We start from the raw sequence: 22,786 nt of genomic DNA, 5'->3' as shown, positions 1-22,786 counted from the left end.
CAGCAATAGTGATCACAAAGGTGCTGATCCTGCTCTCCAGCTGCGTGCCCTTTATGCAAGTCTCATTGTCATCACAGCCAGACAAGCTAAAGCTGCCGTAGCCAGAATGTCCTGCAGATTTCACAGCTTGCATCGTCTACTCCACTTCCTCCTTCTTTGAGGCAGAGGCAGGCCTGGATAAAGGGCGTGAAAGCACCACAATCGGTGCAGCAATTGCCATCTTCTGCACCGACTGTCAGTTACAAATGTGGCTCAGGTGGGCCGTTTGAGACATTCAATCGCTCGTGATGCCTGATACTGTTGGAGATATCTGAACAGTTCAGAAAGGAGGAATGAAGTTACTCTAAAGAGCGCTGTGAAAAACTGTTTGTCCCCTGACAGATTCATTCTGTTTTAAGGTTATTTTCTCTTTTAAACTCTGATTTCATTTATTTTAAAAAAAACACTATCCAAAACCAGCCTGGCTCTGTGCATAAGAAGAAATTGCCCCCACTGTTAAACCTGAATCAACCAGATTATTTGAAAAGATGAGTTCTTCTTATTAGCTGCACTCAGGCCTGTACTAAGAAATCGCTTCGACTGAACCTGCGTGACAACATGAAGTTTTCTAAAAGATCTCAAAAAGCAACACGTCCAGTGAAAACATAGGCTGTAAAGGAGTTCTACAACTTATCCATAAAACTCAAAGCTGTGCAGGAATCACTTGGTCTGCGTCAGAGGTCATGGTTCAACAGTAGGAAAGAGCGTGGAGGGGAAAATGGCCTCATAAGGAGAGTTCAACGACCAAAACTTGTGCTGAACAAAGAGAAAACAAAAGCCTGCATCACATTTAATTTAAAAAAAAAGATCTCAAGGGCTTTTGGGAAAAGAGACTGTTGGAGCGTTAGGGCTGTTTACCATTCCATGACACGGTGGTGGTAGTGTGATGGGCTGGGGCTGCTTCAGGACTTCTTCCTGTATTTGATAGAACCATGAATTCTGCTCTTTACCTTAAACAGCATGTTCATGCAAGGAAACTCTGGACGTGGCTGATGTGGGTGACTATCAGAATGCCACATCAGAGGATATTTTAACACAACTGGACTTGGGGTCTTATTTCCTGATATTTGGACATGTTGCCTCGGACTGGATAAAAGCAACCTGACTTTAACACTGAGTTTGCTCTGCAACGTGGATGTTTTATCTCCAGTAATACCTCAAGTCTCGAGGGGCTTCCGCCATGTGGTGGAGTCGCTAATGCTAATGGTTAGCTTCTGCCAGCAGACGTTCTCTGCAGTCTTCTGGATGCTAAACCAACAACATCCTTCCGTGTCGTAAGCCAAGATGGGTGAGTCTATGTTAAGTGACAGTGTGATGTAGCTCTAGCAGGCTTTTCAAATCCTAGAGTTTCATCTATTTTCTATCAGAAGCTAATTCAGGAGATAGGTGTAGGAGACTATTTTCATGTTCAGTTTGCATGAAAAACTCAGAATGACCCATTATAATCAGAAATAATCATTAAAAACTGTTTTTTCAGTGTTCCACACCTTTAAATAAGATTTTTCTCCCCTTAATAAATAATTTGAAAATTTATATTTACTCAGATTATCTTCATCTCATGAAATCCATTTGACGACAAAGAACAAAAGAAGCAAAGGGGCAAATGCATTTTCAAAGCTTTGCACACACTATTAAAAAGGTTTCTGCTGATATTTTAGGAGACACAGCCGAGAGCCTTTTCAAAGCATAAATTAGAACTTTATTTTATTATTACAATATTACAAAAAAGAGTAGCACAACTCTCACTCTCTTGCCTCTCATCTGTCATACAGAATGACACAAAAGAAGGGCTCGCGAGCCTCCTTCCATTTCACAGCAATAGTACAAGAAACAAAGAGGAAAACAAAATTTAAATAACAAGCAAATCAAGTATCATAAATAGTCACAACTGCAAACTGAAGCTTTGAAACAGAAGAAAATATATAAAGTTACAGCTCGGTAACTACACATTTCTAAAAATATATACTTGCAAATTATTACTCCTCTGCTTTCTTTCCTCTAGAAGAAACCTCTAAGGAATTCCATGAAACAAAAACTTCATTACAAGGTGAAAAATAAAAGGAAATCAAGAATTGCTGTTTCTGTGTCTCCTTTCCGTCTTCCTTCTCGTTATTTGGGTTTTCATGAAAACCATGCTCATTGTCAAAGGAAAGTCCAAGGACCGAACACTTAAGGCTTTTTAAGGGCTGTTAGGGAGTTAGGTGAACAAAACAGGTGTCATTGTGTTAATATACACACGTTTGGCACACACACACACACACACACACACACACCTCTCCACACGCTTTCACCCACGTCAGCAGGACGGACGCGCGCACACGCACACACACACATTAAAAGTTACAGTAGTCTAGTAGGTAAGCCAGTGTACAAGAAAAATAAACAATGCATTTGCTGTTTCACTTTAAACTGAAACCTCGGTTTCGTTTACCGCCAAGTGATCTTGCAAGTGATCAATTTGGTCTCTTCAAGCAGACTTCACATCAGAATCAGTAGCAACTACGTTGGTTCACCAAATAATCCCGCCGTCAGGATTAAAAGTCCATTTTAGGCTTGGCTTTTAGATTCTACACGGCATTAACACACATTCCTTCTGCTCCACAGATTTACCCACAAATTCCTTTTGATACCTGCAAAACAGAGAACCTCAACATTCAAGTAATACATTTGTTATTGACACAGAAGCAAAGACATCCTGGCACGACTTCATACACACTAGTAAATCCTTGTCAACCTGACTTTGCTCCTTTTAAAAATATCTTCCTTAGTTATTTTCTGCCCTTTGTGTTTCACAATCTGGCAAAAGCTTTTTCTTTTGTTTTTTAAAATACCTGAATTCATTGCAGCATTATAAGCAGGACAGAGTGTCACCTTTTGGACATAACTGCTCCCTGTTGGTACTTCACAATGTACAAACAACATGATTACAGGCTCCCTTTACAAATCAAGAGGAATGAATCTTATTATACAAATAAATGAGTGCATAAGACAGAATAAAACCTGTTTATATGTGCATTCGGCAAGCTTTTATAGCCCCTGTCTGATGGCAATGCACTGAACAGTGATTGTATCTAATCTAAGCTTTTACCATCGAAATTACGTTTCTCAAACCAGTCATAGCCTAAAATTCCTGATAAGATCCTGTAATATAAGAAAAAAGCCCAACCACCAGTAGATGATGTTTTATTTCTGTGAGGGAGAGGTTTTACGTCTTTCTTACATGCATAAAAAACACTACTTGCAGATCTGAAGCAGAAATAACGCGGGGTGTGTTCCGATCCAGGCACAGAAATAGAAAGTAAGTCCGAGGAAGAAACAGGGATCAGTATGGATGTGAACGCACACACACACACACACACACACACACACACACACACACACACACACACACACACACACACACACACACACAGTTACCTACCTACAGGCAAAAGCACTCATCAGAAAAAACTAAAAGTAGCAATTGATCACTTGCAAGATGAAACAAACATCCACAACAAAGAAAAAAAACTACTGTTCTGCATTAAATATATTATTTTACCCTCTTTAATACTTGTAGTCCTTTAGGTTATCCGTTGAGTTTCCTTTATTAAGACTAAACAAATGGGTTGGATGACAGTTGTAGAGACAAGGCCATAGCTTATCTGTACCCTGGGTGCTGGATGAGAGCGGTTCTGCCATCTCCAACCTCTGGACCTACCCTGCTCAGAGGAGGCCTGTGCATCTTGCCCATCAGCCCGAGATTCTGATCGCGGAAGTAGGGCGTCTGGAAGTCCCCGCCCAAGTAATCTGAAGTTTGCATCAGATTAGCCTGGCCACAGGAGGATGAGGAGGAGCTTGTTCCGAGCCTGTAATGGGGAGCCCCGGGGGCGCCACAGTCTAGTGTGGTACACCCTGCCGGGCCTGCACCGTGGAATGGCATGGCTACGTCCTGAGACCCGGAGCTGTCACTGTTGGGTGTGGGAAGGATGCTGCTGCTCCAAATGTGGGACTGAAAGTAGTGACCATTGGTGTAGTGGACCATGGGACCGGGTATACTGTTGTTGACTGGAGGGGACGGGGTGGGTCTCTCTACAGGTGGCTTCAGTGAGTACGACTGACCAACACACACCTCTGCAGGGTAGCCCATGCCTTTAAAATGGAAGGATGGGTCCCTGGAAGGCTGCTTGCAGAGGTGTGTCCCACCATTCTGAATGTGGGCCACTTGAGCCAATTGGTGGTAATTCCAGGAGCGTATCGTCTGCTGCTGCTGCGTAGTATGATGTAGCTGCTGTTGCTGACCGTGCTGTAGATGAAGATGCTGCTGCAGGTGCTGCTGCTGCTTGGGATCTGTGTGGTTAGAAGGCAAGTGGTTCATAGGAGCCACACTGGTTGGGAGGTGGGCTCCCATTGGGGCTGTGGCTTTTTCTTGAGGGCCAATGATGCAGTTGGGAGGCGGAAAGCCAGGAGTAGCAGGGTTACTGTGCATTGACACCCTGGAGCAGGCGCTGATAAGCAGGTTGCGACTGATGGGGCTGGGGTTGGCGATCTGGCCCTCGCACATGGAGGTGGCTCCTGCACATTGGACCCGAGCTTGGCAGAACTGGTTAAGCTGATGCACGATGGTGCTCAGGTCAGCCTGGCGGCTCTGGTGCAGCCCTGCAGCCATCGAGAGTGGAATGGTTGAGGTAGAGACGGTAACGTTGGGTGGCGCGTCGCCATCTGGCAGCTTTCTGCTCCCCTGTAGGCCAGGTGGTGGCAGCTGCTGAAGGTGCTGCTGCTGGAGCATGACAGTGGGGGGCCCCTGCGGGTGGCTGAGGGCTGGGTGCTGGGACAAAGTCTGGAGTCTGGGCGGGCCCTGAGGGTGCTGGGCCAAAGTGGGAGGGTGTCTGAGAGTCTGGGTGTGAGCCTGCTGATGAGGGAGGGGCAAATGTAAAGTCTGAGGGAGGTCCTGCGGTTGAAGGGGTATGCTCTGCTGGGGCAGCGCAGGTAGAGAGGGGTGGTGGTTTAAAGTGCTAGTCGAAGCCATATGATAGGATCCAGTAGGGGGGTTCATTATGACTTCAGAGTGCAAGCGCACCCGGCTACCATCAAAATCTTTTAGGATACCTTTGACCGTGGGTGCCTTGACGATGGCAAGGAGTCCCGTCTTGGCACTGGCCTGAGAGGGGGGGTAAGGGCTGTAGCGCTGGCCTGACGTATCCAGGCCGTTGACCGTACGGCGCACGTGGTTTCGCTGGGGGACTTTGACGCTGTTGGGAAAGATCTTAATGGTGAGGGGGTTGTTGGCAACCTTCTTAGCATATGCATCCAATTCTGCAGGGGTTGGAAACGGAGCGGATCTCATCCTTTGTACGGTGTCCCCTGGGGCAGAAACGGGACAGATTGAGACACAGAAAGCAAGAAAGGACTTAGAGTGGAGAAACGTAGAGTGAAAAGGGAAGAAAGTAAGGCAAAATGATAGAAGAGACAACTTAATCCAGTTAAAAATGTCCTCGACGACACAATCTGGGCAGATTACAAACAGATCATTTAAAAAGAGCTTTCAGATTCTCTATTACTGGTTTAATCTCCTGTGGACCAGAAATTTCCTATTAGAATTATTACAGTGGACACATTCCCAGTCAAAAACATACCCAGTTAGGTGCAATTGTTGGTGGCTTTTTGGGTCAAAAGCTTTTACTGGCCTTAATTGACGCATATGGGCCAAGAATAAGTGCTGAGAGGGGGGCTGCTATGTTGCAAGTGAATCACAAACCAAACAAAGAATGAGAGAGGCAGTAATGGTCCCCTGTGGCTGCTACAGGGAGAAATAAAAAGAGAAATAGAGAAAGGCAGAGAGCAGAGCTCCGTGACAGCAGACAAGTAATCAGACACAGAAGCAGTGTCTCTGATCTGCAGGAACACCTCCCAGGACTCAACTCGCAGACATTCGTTACACCTGCTAAGCACCGCCACTGTTAAATTTAGCCACAAAGTGACAACGTGAACAGGACTACTTGTTTGTGCATGTGAGCGAGTGTGTTTTATTTAGGTGTTGGTGTTAAAAAGTGAAATACAACAATGTGAGAGCTGGCTCGTGTGTCAGAATGTTCCATTAATCTGCCAGTATTTTTATTTTATACCGAAGCGGATTTTATTGCCAGAGTGTTCTTGATTTTTCAATAAAAGAGTAAAAAAAAAAAGGTTTTAGAGAACGACTGGCTCAACTCGCTGTCCCGTTCACCTCAGAACTGTCAGACTGACCTACTTACGTTGCAGCATTTGGACTGAAGGACGGCGGCGGGCTGATCTGAGGCAACAATCACTAATCTGACAGGCCACCAGAGATGGGGGAGGGGTCCAGTTCAGGTAAAACTAGAGCTGTGCAATTAGTCTGGGCTCCAAACCAGCACAGAAACAATCTAATCCAGCAGTGAAAAGCGCTTTGGGTGCCTTGAAAAGCTTTACATAAATCCAATCTATTATAATGATTATTATTGTAACAAACTTCTTTCATTTAAACTTTTACTAAGCATGCGTTTAGTTTGGCTCAGCTTTTAAAGAACGAGTTCACTCGGTTTTTCTACGCATTTGCAGCGATTCCACTCATAAGTCAACCTCTGAGGTAAAAAAGCTCTGGTGCTCCGGTTTCAGGAACTAGAAGTGAGCCAGAAGAGAGGGGAGCAGAACACCGCAGGTTCTGGACGACGACGACGACAGGAGTTAAGTGCCCGTCTCCTAACTGGGGCGTTAAGAGATCGAGTCCTACTCAGTCTGTGGCAGTCGTCCTCAAAATCCAATAAGGTGTGAAAAAAAATCCAATATAAAGTGAGATAAATCAAGAAAGTTTTATGATTAGTCAGCCGATGTCATGTGATCATGCTGCATGCAAAGGGATCATTTCCTTTCCAAGCATCTGGAAGGACTGATAATCTCTTATTTTGATAAGCCACTATGTTTTGAGCTTTTTTACCTGAAGAAGAGAAATAAATACGAGTTTCCAAGCTCACTGAATAATTTAGTTCATAATTGACTCAAATAATCACAACAATTATTTTTCCCTACATAACCGAGCTGCCTTCTGTAAAACAGAACAGCTTACCGACTCCCTCACTGTGCTGTAGAATAAAGATTAAATCTAAACCGTCACAATTCTGGCAGAGGTTTGTGGTTTTGCTCGGCCGTTGGTCGTTAAGCTCAGTCTCACGGCAGGAAGAACCGGCCTGTAGGACGAGGCGAAGAGCGGAACTGAGGGCACAAACGCAGCAGCGCCACGACTGGTGCCAAATGGCTAATTAATTCCTGCTTTATTTGTGAACAGGAAACAATGGGCAGTGATGTGCGGGGGCTGGTATAGGGAGGCACATGGGGGGGGGGGGCTGAAGTAACAAAGTGCTCAGCCTGCTGATGGCAGCCTCATTAATGCAAGGGTCCGGGCCAAGGAGCTGGAGCTTGACACCCGCCATCATTGAGGGCCCTGTGTCTGTCGTTGAATACATGCCAGGCTAAGCAAAGAGAGCAAAAACGAACACACACACACACACACACACACACACACACACACACACACACACACACACACACACACACACACACACACACACACAGACGTGCTGAGGTTTCACCTGTCAAACACATGAAATGATTAATGATCTTGTTGGAAGTGATGTCTCACGGTGACAGGAACAGACTGAATAAATACAGAAGCAACCTTACTGGGAAATGTAACCATGAATTCAAAGATTCTGACACAGCCTCCGTGGTCTGCTACTGTTGTGAAAACCTCATGACACATCATCTGTTGCTGCAGAAAGGGGTGTGAGTGGGAAGAAAGACAGCGCCGCCGTCTTTTACACTCCACTAAATATCTGTATCGTTTCACTGGAGACAAATCTACCAGAGAAAACCCGGTTTGTGGACGAGTGACATCTAAATATGCTCTCACAATATTAGAAACGCCAGAACATCATGGTAGTTTTACTTTAAGGTCTCATTAAATTATTTCAACAAATCTGCAGTGGTCTCTGGTATGAATTAATGCCTTAAGTTATTTTCTGTGGAAAAAAAGCTCTGGCGCTCCTATTTAAGGGGGGTAGTTTGTCAGAAAAAGGCAGGATTTGGAGTCTTACCCCCAAATTCCGCTCCGGTCCGCCCCCGCCTTCCGCAGCCGCTCGCTTCCGAACTCAATTTTTCTTGGTACCCGCTCTACAACGGCTCCGCTCCGGTGCGGAGACCTGAGGGGGGCAAACAAGCATGCGCGGGATTTTCGAGATCTTGCGATACAGTCCGAGCAATAAACGCGGAAGTTAGATCCAAACACCCGTTGTGTGGGAGAAGCATCGAAATGAACTGTTTAATCTGCCCATCATTTGTGTTGAGAGATCAGCAGTGTTTGGATCAACAAAGGGTGACTACTTTGATAGTAGAAACTGTATTTATGGCTTACTTTTGTGCATTTAAAGTTCAACCACCATTGATAACTGTTAAAGGTTGTTAAACCTGTGCATATGAAACAAAAAACGCCTTTTGTTTATTGATTCATTGTGAAAAACGGAAGTTGTGCTTGCTCCTTTTCCTGTTGGGCGGTTGTGATTTCTGTCCATTGACTGCGGAGGTGCTCCGGCATCCGGCGAAAATAGGATCGATTCTATTTTTGCCGGACGCCGGAACAGAGGGCGGCGCACGGCGCCGCACTGCCGGAGCACAGCCGCAGTAGTGGAATTGCTCTGATTGACTACAACGGGACCGATTTAGCTCCGGCGTTCGTGTCGGAGCGGAGGTAGTGGAATTTGGGGGTTACTAGTTAAAATTCATGATATGCAAATGAATTGGCTCTGACTGATTAAAGCCGGGCGTACACTGTGCGACTTTTTCACTTTTTTGAGCCGATTTTCCACTCGTGAGAGAATCCACGAGATCGGGGCGAGTTTTACGCCGAGCGTCGTGTAGTGTACAGGGGGTTATGAGAGGCGATTAACACCACGTGACCAGCTACAGATCAGCAATCGTGAGCTCGCACGGACTTCTGGAGCGTTTGAAATTTTGCTCGTCCCTCGTGAGGGTATCGCACTGTTGAAGTGGCGCTGCGAGCGGCTGCGACCCAAAATGTATCAGAACCGCTCACGGCGCATGCGCAATCCTGCATCAACACCACTCGCCCGCTATTTCCCTAATAACACACGTTGTTCGTTTTTGTTTCTACAGGTTTTTTTTACTCACAAAGATTGTCAAGAAAGCGTGTTTGTCGTGTTCATGTCAAATTAAACTGATCACAAAACACAGATTTACTTTATTTCGTTTTCCTCATCCAACCCCCATAAATCCCTGTGTGTCCTCCTGCAGCACTCCCGAAGGACAACAGGCAAAACAAGACAAAAAAGTCTGACGTGTTGAGTAAAAACAGCTATTTTTAGCATATTTTTAGGTCTGACGTGTTGCTACCAGACGTACAGTGTGAGCAGTCAGGTCGCATCCGAGAACTGGGTCGTGCAGTGTGAGCGCATGACTCGTGAGATCTGCCCTGCGAGGAAGTCGTACAGTTTGAGCTGAAGCTGAGTGCTACGAGTGAAAAAGTCGCACAGTGTCCTCCCGGCTTAACAGCAACAAGAGTCTTCCGCTAGCTTTGTCCGCTCTTCTATCTTGGGAATAAATGCTAATGGTTAGCTTCCACTAGCCGATACATGCTCTGCTCTCTCCTGGATGCTAAATCAATACAGCCAAGACCAAGCCAAAGTGGGTGGAGCAACAAATACTAATTTTACTTGTGACATTGAAAAGACTGCTTTTGTTGACTTGATTGTTTTCCCTTCCATTTCCCTTTACCAGCTAAAGATATTGGGGTATGAACAAAGCTGTCCCGTGCAACACGCACATGCACCCCACAGTGAATGATCGTCTTTGAAAAAGAAAAAGTGTTACACGGGTTCTGAACGAGACCTTTAAGCTTTACAAAAAAAAAAAACACAAAATCAATGGACACAGACCAACACTAGATTAAGTTAATGATTTCTAGTAAGCTAAATAATCTCACAGCTGTGCTTTCAGAGGGGAAAAGCAAATCACGGCTATAAAATCTACAGTGAAACCAAGATATGGTTGTTTTAAACAGCGCCCTGCAACAGTGGACAAAACTGAGCCATTTGGATTTGTTGTTGATTTAATCTTCCACGTAAGCAAGTGTAGCTCATTAGCATTTCAACCTCTACGTGAGACCTGGATTAGCCTAAGAACTAATAGCATCAAGGGAGAGTTAATAAGGAAAGTGAGGGACGTTTGCTGGTGACTGCTGGTGGCAAGGAGCATATCATCTCTCAGATCTCCAGCTAAGCGTGTTGCCAGGTAGGAAACCGGAGGAAAGAGGCCACTCCGGCCAAACGCTAATTATCCCACTTCTAGTGAGCTGATTGGAATACAAGTGCACAGTCAGCAGGCACTAATTAGGGTTTCTTTTATTCAAACTACTGTTTTTATTGAACAAGGTTTAAGCAGCGGGGAGCAGGAGGCTCGTGCTGCTGTAAATTGCAGTTTTCGCACATGAGCAGGAAATTAGGTCTGAAGGCTTGGCGTCAAATTAGATGTGGGTTTGGTTCCCACATGAAGCCCCCACCTTATACTCTTCTGCAGATTTGAGTGAGCCAATGCTGATAGAGCAACATAACCTTAAAAAACCTACAATGAGAAGAAGAAGAAAAGATGGATTCTGAGAAGTGGCCCATCAGTACTCAGAGAGGAACAAGAGACACTCTGAAGTACTCGAGTCATCCTGAGTGGAAAATGGGCCGTTTTCTTCACTTGATATACTTCTCCGACAGCCTTTACACTTTACACCCGTGATCAGTTAACAGTCACTCGGATGATAAATAGAGCAGTTGCTCTGGCCTTGTCTATGACAGCAACCTGCAAGCTCATAACTTTAAATGACTCCTGTCTACAGATCCACCCGCAAGAGAAAGACTGGCCTGGAAGGAAGTCGGCAGAACTAAGCAAACATATTGGAGCTGAAGGAAAGATAAAAGACTCATCTGGTCATTCTGGTTCTGTTGTCTTGTGATTATATTTGTTCCTTTCCTCTTCCAGGGGCTTCCTTGTCTGCTGTGTCCTCCCACAGCCTCTTGTCCTCTAATAGTCTACAGCTACTCCTGAAAAAGTCCACTCTTCTCCCTCCAGCTCCTCCAAAATCTCCTGCCTGCTGCATAAATAAAAATAACTACAAATATACTGCCTGTTAAGTCGTTTCTGTGATGACTTGTTAAAGGCTCGTGAATCTCCAGCCATATGAACCTAGTACCTGGTAGAGGATGCAACTCTGGAGACACTGGGCAGTCAGAATAGATAGCATGGGGATGAAGCCTGCTTCTGAACATGTGTGGCAGCACACATCTGCACAAACCACTAATATGAGCTACAGGTGCTGTTGTGGGATCGTACGGGCCACTGAGAGCGGACAGATTTTCCACGGGCTCTTTGATAAAACGATTAACTCAAAATGAAATACAGATCTGTGGCTTTTGATGTAGCACGGCATCTGTTTGAAGAACAGATGAAAAGCAAAAGCATTATGAGGGAATGATAAGGGGGAAGAAAATGGACTAAAATTGCACTTTTAGGAATCATTGCATCTCCTAAATGGATCATAGAAAAACAAAATGATCTCTAGTTGTGGTCTTAGATGTGTCTTGGCGTGTCACACGAAGGAAGAGCGGAGACGGTCTGGATGATGGCTGCACCATGTCACAAGCCTGCCTGAGTGAGGCAACTGCTGCTGGCACCCAGCAGACTCCCTCACACTGGCTGATCTGGGGTTTGGCTGATTACTGTGATTCTGAAATTACAGGCTTGATGAGCGGGAGCATTTCACAAAAAAACTTGGGTAGAAATGGGTCAGGCCAGGACCGAGTTCCCAATCAGAACAACTGAGACAGAAAGGGGAGATTTTTTATTTTTCTGATTAAGTAAAGCTAGCTAACACGATGAGTTGTAATCAGCATCTAGGACCGACTGTGGTACAGCCGTGGACAAACGTTTTGAGAATGACTCATATTAATCATCATCAATGTGTCAGTATTTATAATGGCACTTTGCTTTTACTCCAGGGTGTTGTGATAGGTGAACGGAACGAAACAGTTCGCTCGGGCAGCAGTAGCTCAACAGGTTGAGCGGGTTGTCCAGTAATCGGACGGTTGCAGGTTCAATCCCGGCTCCGGACAGAGAATTCTGCTGTTGTGTCCTTGGGCAAAACACTTAACCCATCTTGCCTGCTGGTGGTGGTCGGAGAGACCGGTGGCGCCTGTGCTGAGCAGCCTCGCCTTTGTCAGTGCGCCCCAGGCAAGCTGTGGCTCCATCGTAGCTCATCACCATCAGGGTGTGAATGTGTGTGTGAATGGATGAATGATACACTGTAGTGTAAAGCGCTTTGGAGTCCTTACTCTGAGAGGCGCTGTACAAGTGCGGGTCATTTATCATTTAGTTTCCAAAGGGTCTTCACTAGTAACGGGTACCAGGTTATCGCACCTATTTTATTACCAACTTCAACGTGCTTCCAAGCGTACCAAACCAGGCCAAAAACATGACATCACTAATTGGCTAAGCGGGGGGGGGGGGGGGGGGGGGGTCACCCACACTCCGCCTTGCTGCCGGCAGACTTTTCTAGGTCTCTTCTTGTCAAGAGTTTGACACAAAGCTATTGACTAGGCAGAATGTTCAACACTGCCATTATGTGCTCCACTGCTGCATTGTCTTGTGTTTTGGTGTCACGTATAGATCAATTCAAGCTATTATTTTGTGTTCTTATTTGATACAGAGTTGAAAATGTTTTACCTTATTTTGCTAACAGTTCCGGCTACATCCGGTTGCCTTCATCAGAGCTTTGGTGGTGTCACATCCCTTGTTGTTTATCTGTAGGCAGTAGAGGACAATGTCGCCCTCTAAACAGCAACAAATGTAACACCACCAGTCCTGTTTTTCAATTGCAATAGAAAAACACCTGAACTGTGTAAGGCAGAATAAAGCTGTGTTTATTAAATGCTAATGGAAAACGACCCTTAAAGTTTAGTCGAGTCCTCTTTCGATCGTTTCCCTTGGCTGAGCAAAAGTTGTTGACGTTACCACGCTCCAAATACAGATAGAGGAGGGATTGTTTGTGTTTATGTATTTAGCAGACGCTTTTGTCCAAAGCGACTTACAAGTGATAGTCGGCATGTTGCCCTTGAGGCTAACAACAACAATAACAACAACAACTTGACATCAATCATGGAGAGGAGGGAACAAAGGAGTGGACGGCAGAGAGAGAGGGGGGGGGGGGGGGTGACGGGAAGGTGCTAGTTAAGAAGATGCTCTCTGAAGCACAGGGTCTTCAGGAGTTTCTTGAAAATTGAAAAGGAAGCCGCTGTTCTGGTAGTGCTTGGAAGGTCATTCCACATTTGTGAAACGATGCATGAGAAGAGTCTGGATTGTCCTGAGCGTGGAGTAGGCACTGCTAGCCGAGGATCCTGTGATGACCGGAGCGGCCGGGCCGAGACGTAAGGCTTTGCAAGAGGATTCAGGTAGATGGGAGCCGTACCATCTCTGACTTTGTATGCTAGTGTTAGCAATTTGAATTTGATGCGTGCTGCTAGCGGTAGCCAGTGGAGCTCAATGAACAGAGGGGTGACGTGTGCTCTTTTTAGCTGATTAAAGACCACATGTGCCGCTGCATTCTGGACCATTTGAAGAGGTCTCACAGTACAGCCTGGAAGACCAGTTAGAAGGGCATTGCAGTAATCGAGGAGGGAGATGACAGTAGATTGCATCAGGAGCTGGGTGGCATGTTGTGTTAGGTATGGTCTGATCTTTTGTATGTTATACAGCGCAAAGCAGCATGAACAAGCAACAGAGGCAATATGATCTTTAAAGGTCAGGTGTTCATCAATCACAACACCCAGATTTCGAACTGCCTTTGAAGGAGCCAGAGATAGGAAGTCATTTTGGATTGGGATATTGTGCTGTATGGATGTTTTTTCTGGGATGACAAGTAGATCAGTTTTAGAGAGGTTGAGTTGGAGATGGTGGGATTTCATCCATTTTGAGATGTCAGAGAGACAGTTTGATATTCATGCAGAGACAATGTGGTCGTCCGGTGGAAATGACAGATAGAGCTGGGAGTCGTCTGCATTGCAGTGGTAGGAGAAGCCATGTGATCGAATGATCTCACCCAGTGAGGTGGTGTATATGGCAAAGAGAAGAGGTCCTAGTACAGAGCCCTGGGGGACTCCTGTGGCAAGATGGTGCACGGTAGAGAATTGTCCAAGCCAAGATACACTGAATGATCGTCCTGTGAGGTATGATTCAAACCAGGCGTGTGCTTTCTCTGTGATGCCCATGCTAGAGAGTGTGGACAAAAGGAAGCCATGGTTGACAGAGTCAAATGCAGCCGATAAGTCGAGCAGGATAAGCACTGAGAATTTGCCTGTCACTCTAGCTTCTTTTAAGGATTCCATCACTGCTAACAGAGCAGTTTCAGTGGAGTGGCCCTTTTTGAACCCAGATTGGTAAGGGTCAAGCAGACAGTTTTGTGAGAGGTATTCTGTGATCTGCTTGAAAGCCACCATTGTGCCATCGTGCTCCAGGGCTCATTTTTATTGTTTGGCCTTCCCACAACATGGTTTGTGCCACTAGCTTGAAGTCTTAGTTTTTCCTTTTCTGTCTTTAAATTCTCTCGTCTTTGTTGTTCTTATGATATCTTATAATGTAATTTTATTGTTTGCGATGTTTTATGATGTCTGTCTCTTGCTTTATGCTGTTCTCTGATTAGTGTTCAACACATTAGGCTTCCAGGAAGGTTGTAGAAGGTGCAATACAAAGAAAATTTGATTGGTTTAGTCTGAAAACAGAGATGAATAAAGAATGGTATCTAAACATCCTCCCAGAGGAACTCCTCTAGTTCGTTTTTGAGCAAGACTGATGAAAAAGGCTACGTGTGACAAGGATAGTCAGAACTAATTGTGTTTTCACACCTGCAGTGTTTAGGTAGTTTAAACTAAACTCTGGTTCTGGCTTGGTGCAGCTTGTTGGTGTGAATACAGTAATCTCATCAGACCAACACAACCTCACAGAGACCCTTACCCCTTCTTTCCACCGGCCATGAAAGCAGTCGCATAATGTAATAGCAGTGTTTTACCTGCAAGCTAATTCCCAAACGGGAGCAATTCTGACACAAAAAGAGAGCGAAAATCACGGGAGAATCGCAACACCACGCCTGATTTCAGAAGTCCACACACAATAATAAGCAAGGAGAAAGACAGCTGCATGTATCAAAAAAGGTCTGTGGTTTGTTTTCAGTTTCTTACATTGGCTATAGGGGTTATAACAGGAAATGACAAACATAAATGTGACTTTTATTTTTAAAGTTTCCGGATGTTTTACTCTGCTTTTGTGTTTGACTTCCTGTCTGGTGCAATCCAGACTGCGGAGTTTGATGTGTTTTGGAAGCGCAGTGCATACAAAATTGACTCAAAATGTAATGATAGCATCCCCTTGCTTCTGGGGCACACCCAAAACGTTACACTTCGCTGCCGGTGGAAAGGAACTCATTTGCTATAATGGCAGCTAATTGCAGCGTTGTACGTTTAGCGGCCGTTTTGCAATGCTTTCACTTGCAGTGGAAGGAAGTGGTCTTTGTACGGTTCCAAACAAACTCCAAAGCAGTCTGACACAACTTCTAGGTGTACATGTTTGAGCCAAACGCAGCCATGTATGTTTTATAGGGATGTGTATTTTTGAAATTCTGGCGATACGATACATATCACGATATAGGGGATGTGGTACGATATATCACGATATATTGCGATACATTCAGCCAGACGTTACAAGCTATTTTTTTTACTGAATTTTAAGAATGTTCAATAAACAGTCCAAACTGATACGTAACATGTTTAACATGAGGTATCTGAACCATGATGGAGGGATTTACATTTCAGTGGTGGAAACAAAACCCTCTGCACACTGCTGCCAACTAGCGGGTGGCGATTAAATTGTGCAAAACGAAAAGAAAATACACAAATGTTTGCATGTAAATTCTTTCAGGAATTACACGGCTTTTGAATATCGATTTAATAATTGCATGAAAAAATATCACGATATATTGCCATATCGATATTTCCGATACACGGCTTTTGAATATCGATTTAATAATTGCATGAAAAAAATATCACGATATATTGCCATATCGATATTTCTGATACACGGCTTTTGAATATCGATATAATATTGCTGGGGAAAATATCACGATATATTGCCATATCGATATTTTCTTACATCTCTAATGTTTTATGTTTCTGGGATGCTGCACAGTCTACAAATGTAAGTAGCTACTAACTAGCCAAGCAAACCAGTGACAAGATAGCTTGCCTGATTGACATTTGGGCAGATGACTACATTTGTAAACTCCTTCAAACGACTCTTAAAAACAAACGGCAATAGAAAATTTGGAAAACAATATAGCCAAAAACAATTATTTAATGCCTCTTAACAACATTCTAACATAGTATTAATATATTGTGGAGATAATAAAATTAAAAAACTAATAAAGTACTTTTCTAACATTTGTCTAAAAACCTTCGCCAATAACATGTTTCAAAGCAACTATTGGACCATCTGGTTGTCTGTCTCACCGAACTGCTGCTCTTCCTTGGCTCCTTCATTAATGACGCACTCGCATATTTAGCAAAAGAACAACTGGTGTGAGAGGTTTGCGGCTCAATAATTTTAATAATAATAAAAAGAAAAACAATTTGAAGTCACGGACAGCAAAAGACGCATGGACCGAGAAAATGGTGACTGGTGTTTAGCGCTCTCTATTGAAATGTGGGTTTCTGGTTCCGGTGGATGCAGATCCAGAGAAGAGGTGAGTGTTCCATGACCATTTTTGCGTGTAAAACCTAGCTTGTTGGCAGATTTGCTATGACAGCTTTAAGTGTTCAAATTGTTCAGTAACTGGCTGAATTAGAGGGGGTTTGACTATAACAGGTGCAGGATCCGAAATCAACACCTTCCTGTGTTTACAACCTCCTAATATGTCAATAAAATACAGAAAGGAACTGTCACATCCACTGTGACATGCACGTTTATACTGAGGAACATAAAGTACAAGAAGAAAAAGAAACATTTACTTTTACAGTTTTCATTCAATATGTATTAATCTCTGCCACTCACACCAGACAGTTGGTCAGCTTTTGCTGGCATTTGCTGACCTTAATTTTCCCAAACCCCTAAGTGTCTAGTTTGTCGGCAGCTGAGTTGTAGAATTTAAACACATTGAATTCAGTTGGCAAGCACTGGCAAGTCTGCTGTTAAACCAGGGCAGCAGATTGCATCTTAAATTTATTCGCATTACGAGATCAGTGGGGCAAAACTACTCTGCCGCAATCTGTCTGCAAGTCTGACAGTAACTGACTCTTTCCTGATGGTGAAAATTAGGCGAGATGGTTGTGTTTAAAACGCTTGTGAGATGGTGGTGTTCTGCTAAGCACACAGGACCGCGCTGTTGTGACAGACAGATCTTTGGGGGTGACGGCAGAGGGAGGGGAGCTAGTTCATCAGCAAATTAATGGCGCAGTTCATCCTAATTTCCCTTGAAGACAGATTTGTGGTTTTGGAACACTTAGAATATTCTCCATTTCTGGTTTTTTAACACGGAGTTGAAGGAGAGAGTCGGGCCAGGTTTGGCACATGGAATTTTAACAGCTTGGTTCATCGTGTCTTGGTGTGTGTGTGTGTGTTCTCTGATCAGTACTTACATTTCTGGAGTCCAGTGTTCATCTGCGTGTGGGGGAGAAGTTGGAGGGGGAGGTCACCTGGCCCTGGCAGACAGGCCAGCATTTCACACAGACACTAATGCAGCATGGGACACACACTTCTTCTCACACTGCAGAGAGAGAGAGAGAGGTCAGATGTAACTGCGAGACAGCACATGGTGCATGGCGATACGGACGCTGGCTCTGGACTAATAGAACTCTGTAGCTGCTCCCTGAAGGCGTGGGGCTGCGGGAGACATAGTTAGCTTTCAATAAGAAACTGATTCACACCTGGAGCATCAGGTAAGGTGACATTTGAAGCCAATAACAACTTCAATTAAACATCAAACAGCTGAAGTAAAAGGAGCAGACTGGGCCTGAGGGACAGGCAGTTTTAAATCGACCCCGGCCCTTGATTGCTCCGGCTCGCCCTGCATGTTTCACACCAAGCTGGACCCCGCCACCCACACTACTCCTCCACCTCCATCACAATAAAGCGGCAGAAATCATCGACTCTACTACATCCTAAAAAGGAAGACTTTTGATAAACCTGACGAGTCAACGCGGAGCTAAAACAGGCCTTTCTTTTGGAGGACATTAAATGACAGAAACAGCTCAGGATGCAGTGAGAAGCAATTAATAAACACAGCTGCAGCTCCTCTAAACGCTGCCCACATTGTGCAACAACTTGGGGTATGAGAGAATATTTAGCCATGCTCCACTTGGCTTGCTGCTGTATTCAAAACACCACCGATGCTTGCTTAATCAGCACTGAAGAACAGTCAGGGAGCAAATTAAGTCTACGGAGTCCGTGCCCTCCTGGTTTGCTGCGTGGCATCAGAGGAGGGCAGCGAGTGTGTGCAGACAAACAGCTTCTATGAGGGAGGCAATTACCCCACAAAACAACCTTGGCATGCCTGCCTGCCGCAGGGTGACGGCTTAAAAGTATCTTACCCCCTGCAGGGACCACAGACAAGAGGAGGAAAGAGTGACAAAGCAAGAGAGGAAGGTGGAGAGGAGGAGGACGGGTGTGGTGGCGGAGGCTGAGCTCGCTTTAAAAAGCAGGAGCTCAAAAAGGTCAGGATGACAGCTCATTTAAATCCTCCCAGCGAGAGAAGAAAAACAAGGCCTAATGAAGCTGCTGGTGATACACAGACACCCGAGGCAGTAGCACCTCGGGGTGCTGCAGGGCAGAGGGGCACCGGGGGTGGAGAAGTGGGTGGTGGCGCCCCAGTCCAGGAACCAAGGAGCCCGCTGATGCTGCGTCACTTTTTCCCGTTAGCCGGCCTTCCACAGCCGATTCTCCTCCCTCCCTCGCTCCCTGATTTACAGCCTGGACTGCCATATGGCAACACTCCCTGCCCTCGATTCAGCGTGTCGCCATGCATTAACTTTAATTGGCCTGATATGTTATTCTTTTCCCTCTGGCCTTGGAAGGGTTTTAGGTACACAGAGCCTTGATGTCAGCAGGCAAGGTTTCCAGCTCTCTCTCATTTATCAGGTTGCCAAGATTTCACACAAAGATAACGGCAATCTCTCTGACAACACACAGGCTCGAGGTGGAACGACACGTTTGTTTTAAAAGGACTTTCGCAAAGAGTGAGACGATGTCCAGAAAAGAAACAAAATCATCAACTTGTACACACACATACACACACTACAAGTGAAAAAGGAAGCATCCAGCAGGCCACCCCCTCCCTCTTGCTTCCCCCACAGCGCCACTGAATGTCAGAAAGCTGTGCGGTGGAAAGTGCAACAGCAAAGGTCAGCCTATGGTAATGCCTGAGCGGACATGCTGCTTTACAGCGAAGAGCAGGAGGAGATGAAACCCGACAGACAGAAGCCCGACGTCCGCCGACTCGCCTTTCAGCAGCACCGCCACCGAGACTTCAAATATAGTATCACACACACCAAACGCTGGCACTTTCAACAAAGCCACCCCCCCCCCCCCCCACAGAGGCTTCTTTAACACGTTAGCTATCAGAAGCTGGATTACTCCATCTGACAGGATCAAAGCCAGACAGGACGTGACTGCATCAGGTGAGCGGCTGCTATACCTGCCGGCACACGAGGATCTCTCACGTTGGTCCACAAGCTTTCATGAAACTCCTCCTGGTTTGAGCTGGACCAGGTCTTTGGAGCCCCGTCTACGTTCAGCCAGGCATCTCACACTATCAGGCCGGCGCAGACAGACACTACGGGGCTCTGAAAGTATTAGCCAGGGCCCCTGTGACTCAGCAAAGTCCCCACCAGCTACTTATAGAGCCGTAATAAAAGTGTGTGAATAACTGTGCCGCTTTCATTTTGGACAAATAAAAAGCCAGCAGACAAAGCGGGACTTGAGAAAGTGATGCACATGGCTTGTGTCACGTGTCAAATTGCTCCCATAAAAGCTGACCTTTATATACATATATGTGTGTTTTTTTTAAATCATTCCTTAGTGGGGAAGGAGAAAAGTGAAAAAGAAATCTGAAAGCACAAAAAATACCTGAAAAGCATGGAAGAGCTGGAGGCTATTTTTGTGAATTAGTTTCTGTGTTTGCTCCAGCTTAATCCTTGCATTAGTTATTAGAAAATATCCACCAAATGCATGGAGCTTGTAAAATAAATAATATAATTATAACTAGACATAATAGAAGCGGAACAATAAAGGGGAAAACAAAGGCGAGAACGTGCGCTTGGTTTCTGGTTGAATATTAGTTGTTTTTTTTTTTTTTTACCAATAATGAGAAAAGGCAATTAGGGGAAGCGAGTCAACGTGCTGTACATGACTTGTGCTTGTGGCTCAGGGAGAGGAGGGAGGAAGAGTGGAGGAGAAAGCAAGCTGCTGTTATTTTAATTGCATGTTTACCCCCAGGTTATGGGTCTGAAATAGAGCCAAGAAAAAATATGTTGCTGCAGACATTCAATGGAACTTCAGTGTGTTGATTCTCTCAGGGACAGAGAGGGTGAAATTACTTTTCTTTGCAAGCCGAGTCCCTGAACAGGAGGTAAAGAAGGGAAAAAAGAAGCAGGAAGATGAGAACAGCCTTTTACCGTCGAATACCAAGCTGGAGCTTTTTGTCAAAAGAAAGAGACGGGAGGAAGAAAAAGCCTTGGCTCTTAAGCACTCCGCAAAAATAATGAAATAAATAAAAAAAACGGCTGGTATGGCCTTCGTTAGGCCTTTACGAACACACCGAAAAAGGTTTTTTGTTGTTGCCGTTTCAAATAATGCATTTTGATGACCAAGGCATGTCCCCGAGGCGTTTGGACCGCCGCGTTTGCTTGATCGGATAGCAGAGACCCCCCTCGTCAGCTCAGGCTGTTATCTCAAACCAGAAGAGAGAGGGTGAGACGGTTAGGACTGTGAGCAGAGAGGAAAAAAAAACAGGAAGAAGACATTCCAGCTAAACCAAACTAGCACCTTAATTGAGAGTCAGTCAAAAAATGGTTTCCAAGTTGTGAGACACAGCGTGTCAGGGATAAAACTGTCAAGCAGGGAAACTGCTGCGACGGTGTGGGAAGGAAGAAGACAGCAACTTGAAGCTGCTCCTCTACTTCTTCTTCTAGTGAGGGAGGGGTCCGCGAAGAGGCTGTGTGAACGCTTCGTAACTGACTGATGAAAAAGTGACAGTTCCCAGAGGTGAGGTGGAGGATATGGAGCGGGGAAGAGACAGCGTGCCCCCAGAATACTGCAAAGTCCATGACTGGATCTGCAACATCTCTCCATACGTGTCAAACACAGAAAGTTGGTTTCCACAGTCAAAACGCGCGGCAACGAAACAAAAAGAAAACTTCTCCTCACCAAACTGACCTCGATCTTCCTCTCGTGTTTGCATGGGTAGCTCCGAGTCTCCTCAGAGGACGAGAACCACCCCTCGGGGTAGAGAGGATGACAAACATTGCAGTGAGATGAGATGATGCGAGTTCCGGCTTGACCGCAGCTATGTCACGGTCATTACCCATCTTCCAGCTCTGTGAGGACAGCCGGCCAAGGTTCTTTCTTCAACTGGCGGTCAGCTTCACTAACAGCCACTTAAGCCGGCTCGGCTTCCCAAAGAGCCCCACAAGAGCGGAAGGTAGAGCTGAGTGTGCTCAGTTATGCCGGGGCTAGCCAAGGTCAGGCGGAGGGGGGCAGGCAGTGCCGAGAGTGCGGCGTTGTGAATGCCAAGATGCCAGAGCCCCCTGACTGTGCCGTTTGACAGACGTGTTTACACCTGACAGAAAATGCAGTGCGGACAGCCTGCCAATACAGGGGCGATCCAAAGCGAGGGGTGCCAGCTTAGTTATTTTTTTATCTGCTGCAAATCCATCGAGAGCACAGCCAGAAGCTGGGCATGCCTCAGTGAGGAAGAAGCCAGTCTACGCGGAGACATGACAGACCTAAACCATCTGAGGGAGGGGAAAAAAAACAACTGACACACAGGAAAACAAAAGTCCAGATCTCACGAAGCAAATCAGACAACTGGGTTTGATTTACTCGTGTTACCACTCAGAAGTTCGAATAAACAAAATGATAAGATTTATAAACTGGGCTAGACATTATTTTGTCACAAAAAAACAGTAAAAGTCTAGAGAAAAACCTAAATAAAAAGAAAATGGCAGCTTTACCAGGTTTAGTTTCTAATTTTTTGCCTATTAGCCTAAAAAAAAGCCCAAACCTGCAGGCAAGGCTGGCCGGTGTCATTTTATTTAACCACTTGGTCATAAATGGGTAAAATAAAGCCCTGGCACTGAGTCAAAACCTTTAGGGATCATCAAAGTTATGGTAATCTGTCCTGCTGGTGATTATCTGATCACACGACCAGAGCAGCGCTGCTCATACATATGTGATCAACTCTGCTTCTTTCATCTCCTCTGTGGTGCCACAGCATCTGTGTTATCTTTGTAGATCCTCACATACCAGCAGACAACAATGTGCTGAGTCGCATGCAATCCGAGTCAAATGCAAGGCTGGAGATGTGGTAGAGAGCAGGAACGCTGTGGTCAGATCCAGATCCGAGGGCAGGAACTGGACTAGTTATGGTTTCTGCAGC

The 22,786-nt window shown here is 45.3% G+C and overlaps 1 protein-coding gene across 6 annotated transcripts in view; it reads right to left on the bottom strand.

The window, feature by feature from the left end:
• Positions 1–1,715: 1,715 nt before the first annotated feature.
• The window catches only part of fam222ba (family with sequence similarity 222 member Ba), a 58,766-nt gene continuing 37,695 nt past the window's right edge, over positions 1,716–22,786 (bottom strand). For 5 of the 6 annotated variants that reach the window (XM_070555928.1, XM_015961821.3, XM_054730925.2 and 2 more), the window contains exons 2-3: positions 17,772–17,899; positions 1,716–5,382 (exon numbers count right to left, since the gene is read on the bottom strand). In XM_070555928.1, the coding sequence (XP_070412029.1) occupies positions 3,680–5,382; positions 17,772–17,853 (1,785 nt within the window). In that variant the 5' untranslated portion in view covers positions 17,854–17,899 and the 3' untranslated portion in view covers positions 1,716–3,679. Of the gene's footprint in view, positions 5,383–17,771; positions 17,900–19,825; positions 20,419–22,786 lie in introns of those variants that run through there. The other variant, XM_015961822.3, reaches the window with a different exon arrangement.

The sequence above is a fragment of the Nothobranchius furzeri genome, chromosome 10 (assembly GCF_043380555.1).
Source record: "Nothobranchius furzeri strain GRZ-AD chromosome 10, NfurGRZ-RIMD1, whole genome shotgun sequence".
Lineage (NCBI taxonomy): Eukaryota > Metazoa > Chordata > Actinopteri > Cyprinodontiformes > Nothobranchiidae > Nothobranchius > Nothobranchius furzeri.
Note: the sequence above shows the minus strand (reverse complement) of the source record. Positions and strands in the feature narration are given on the sequence as shown.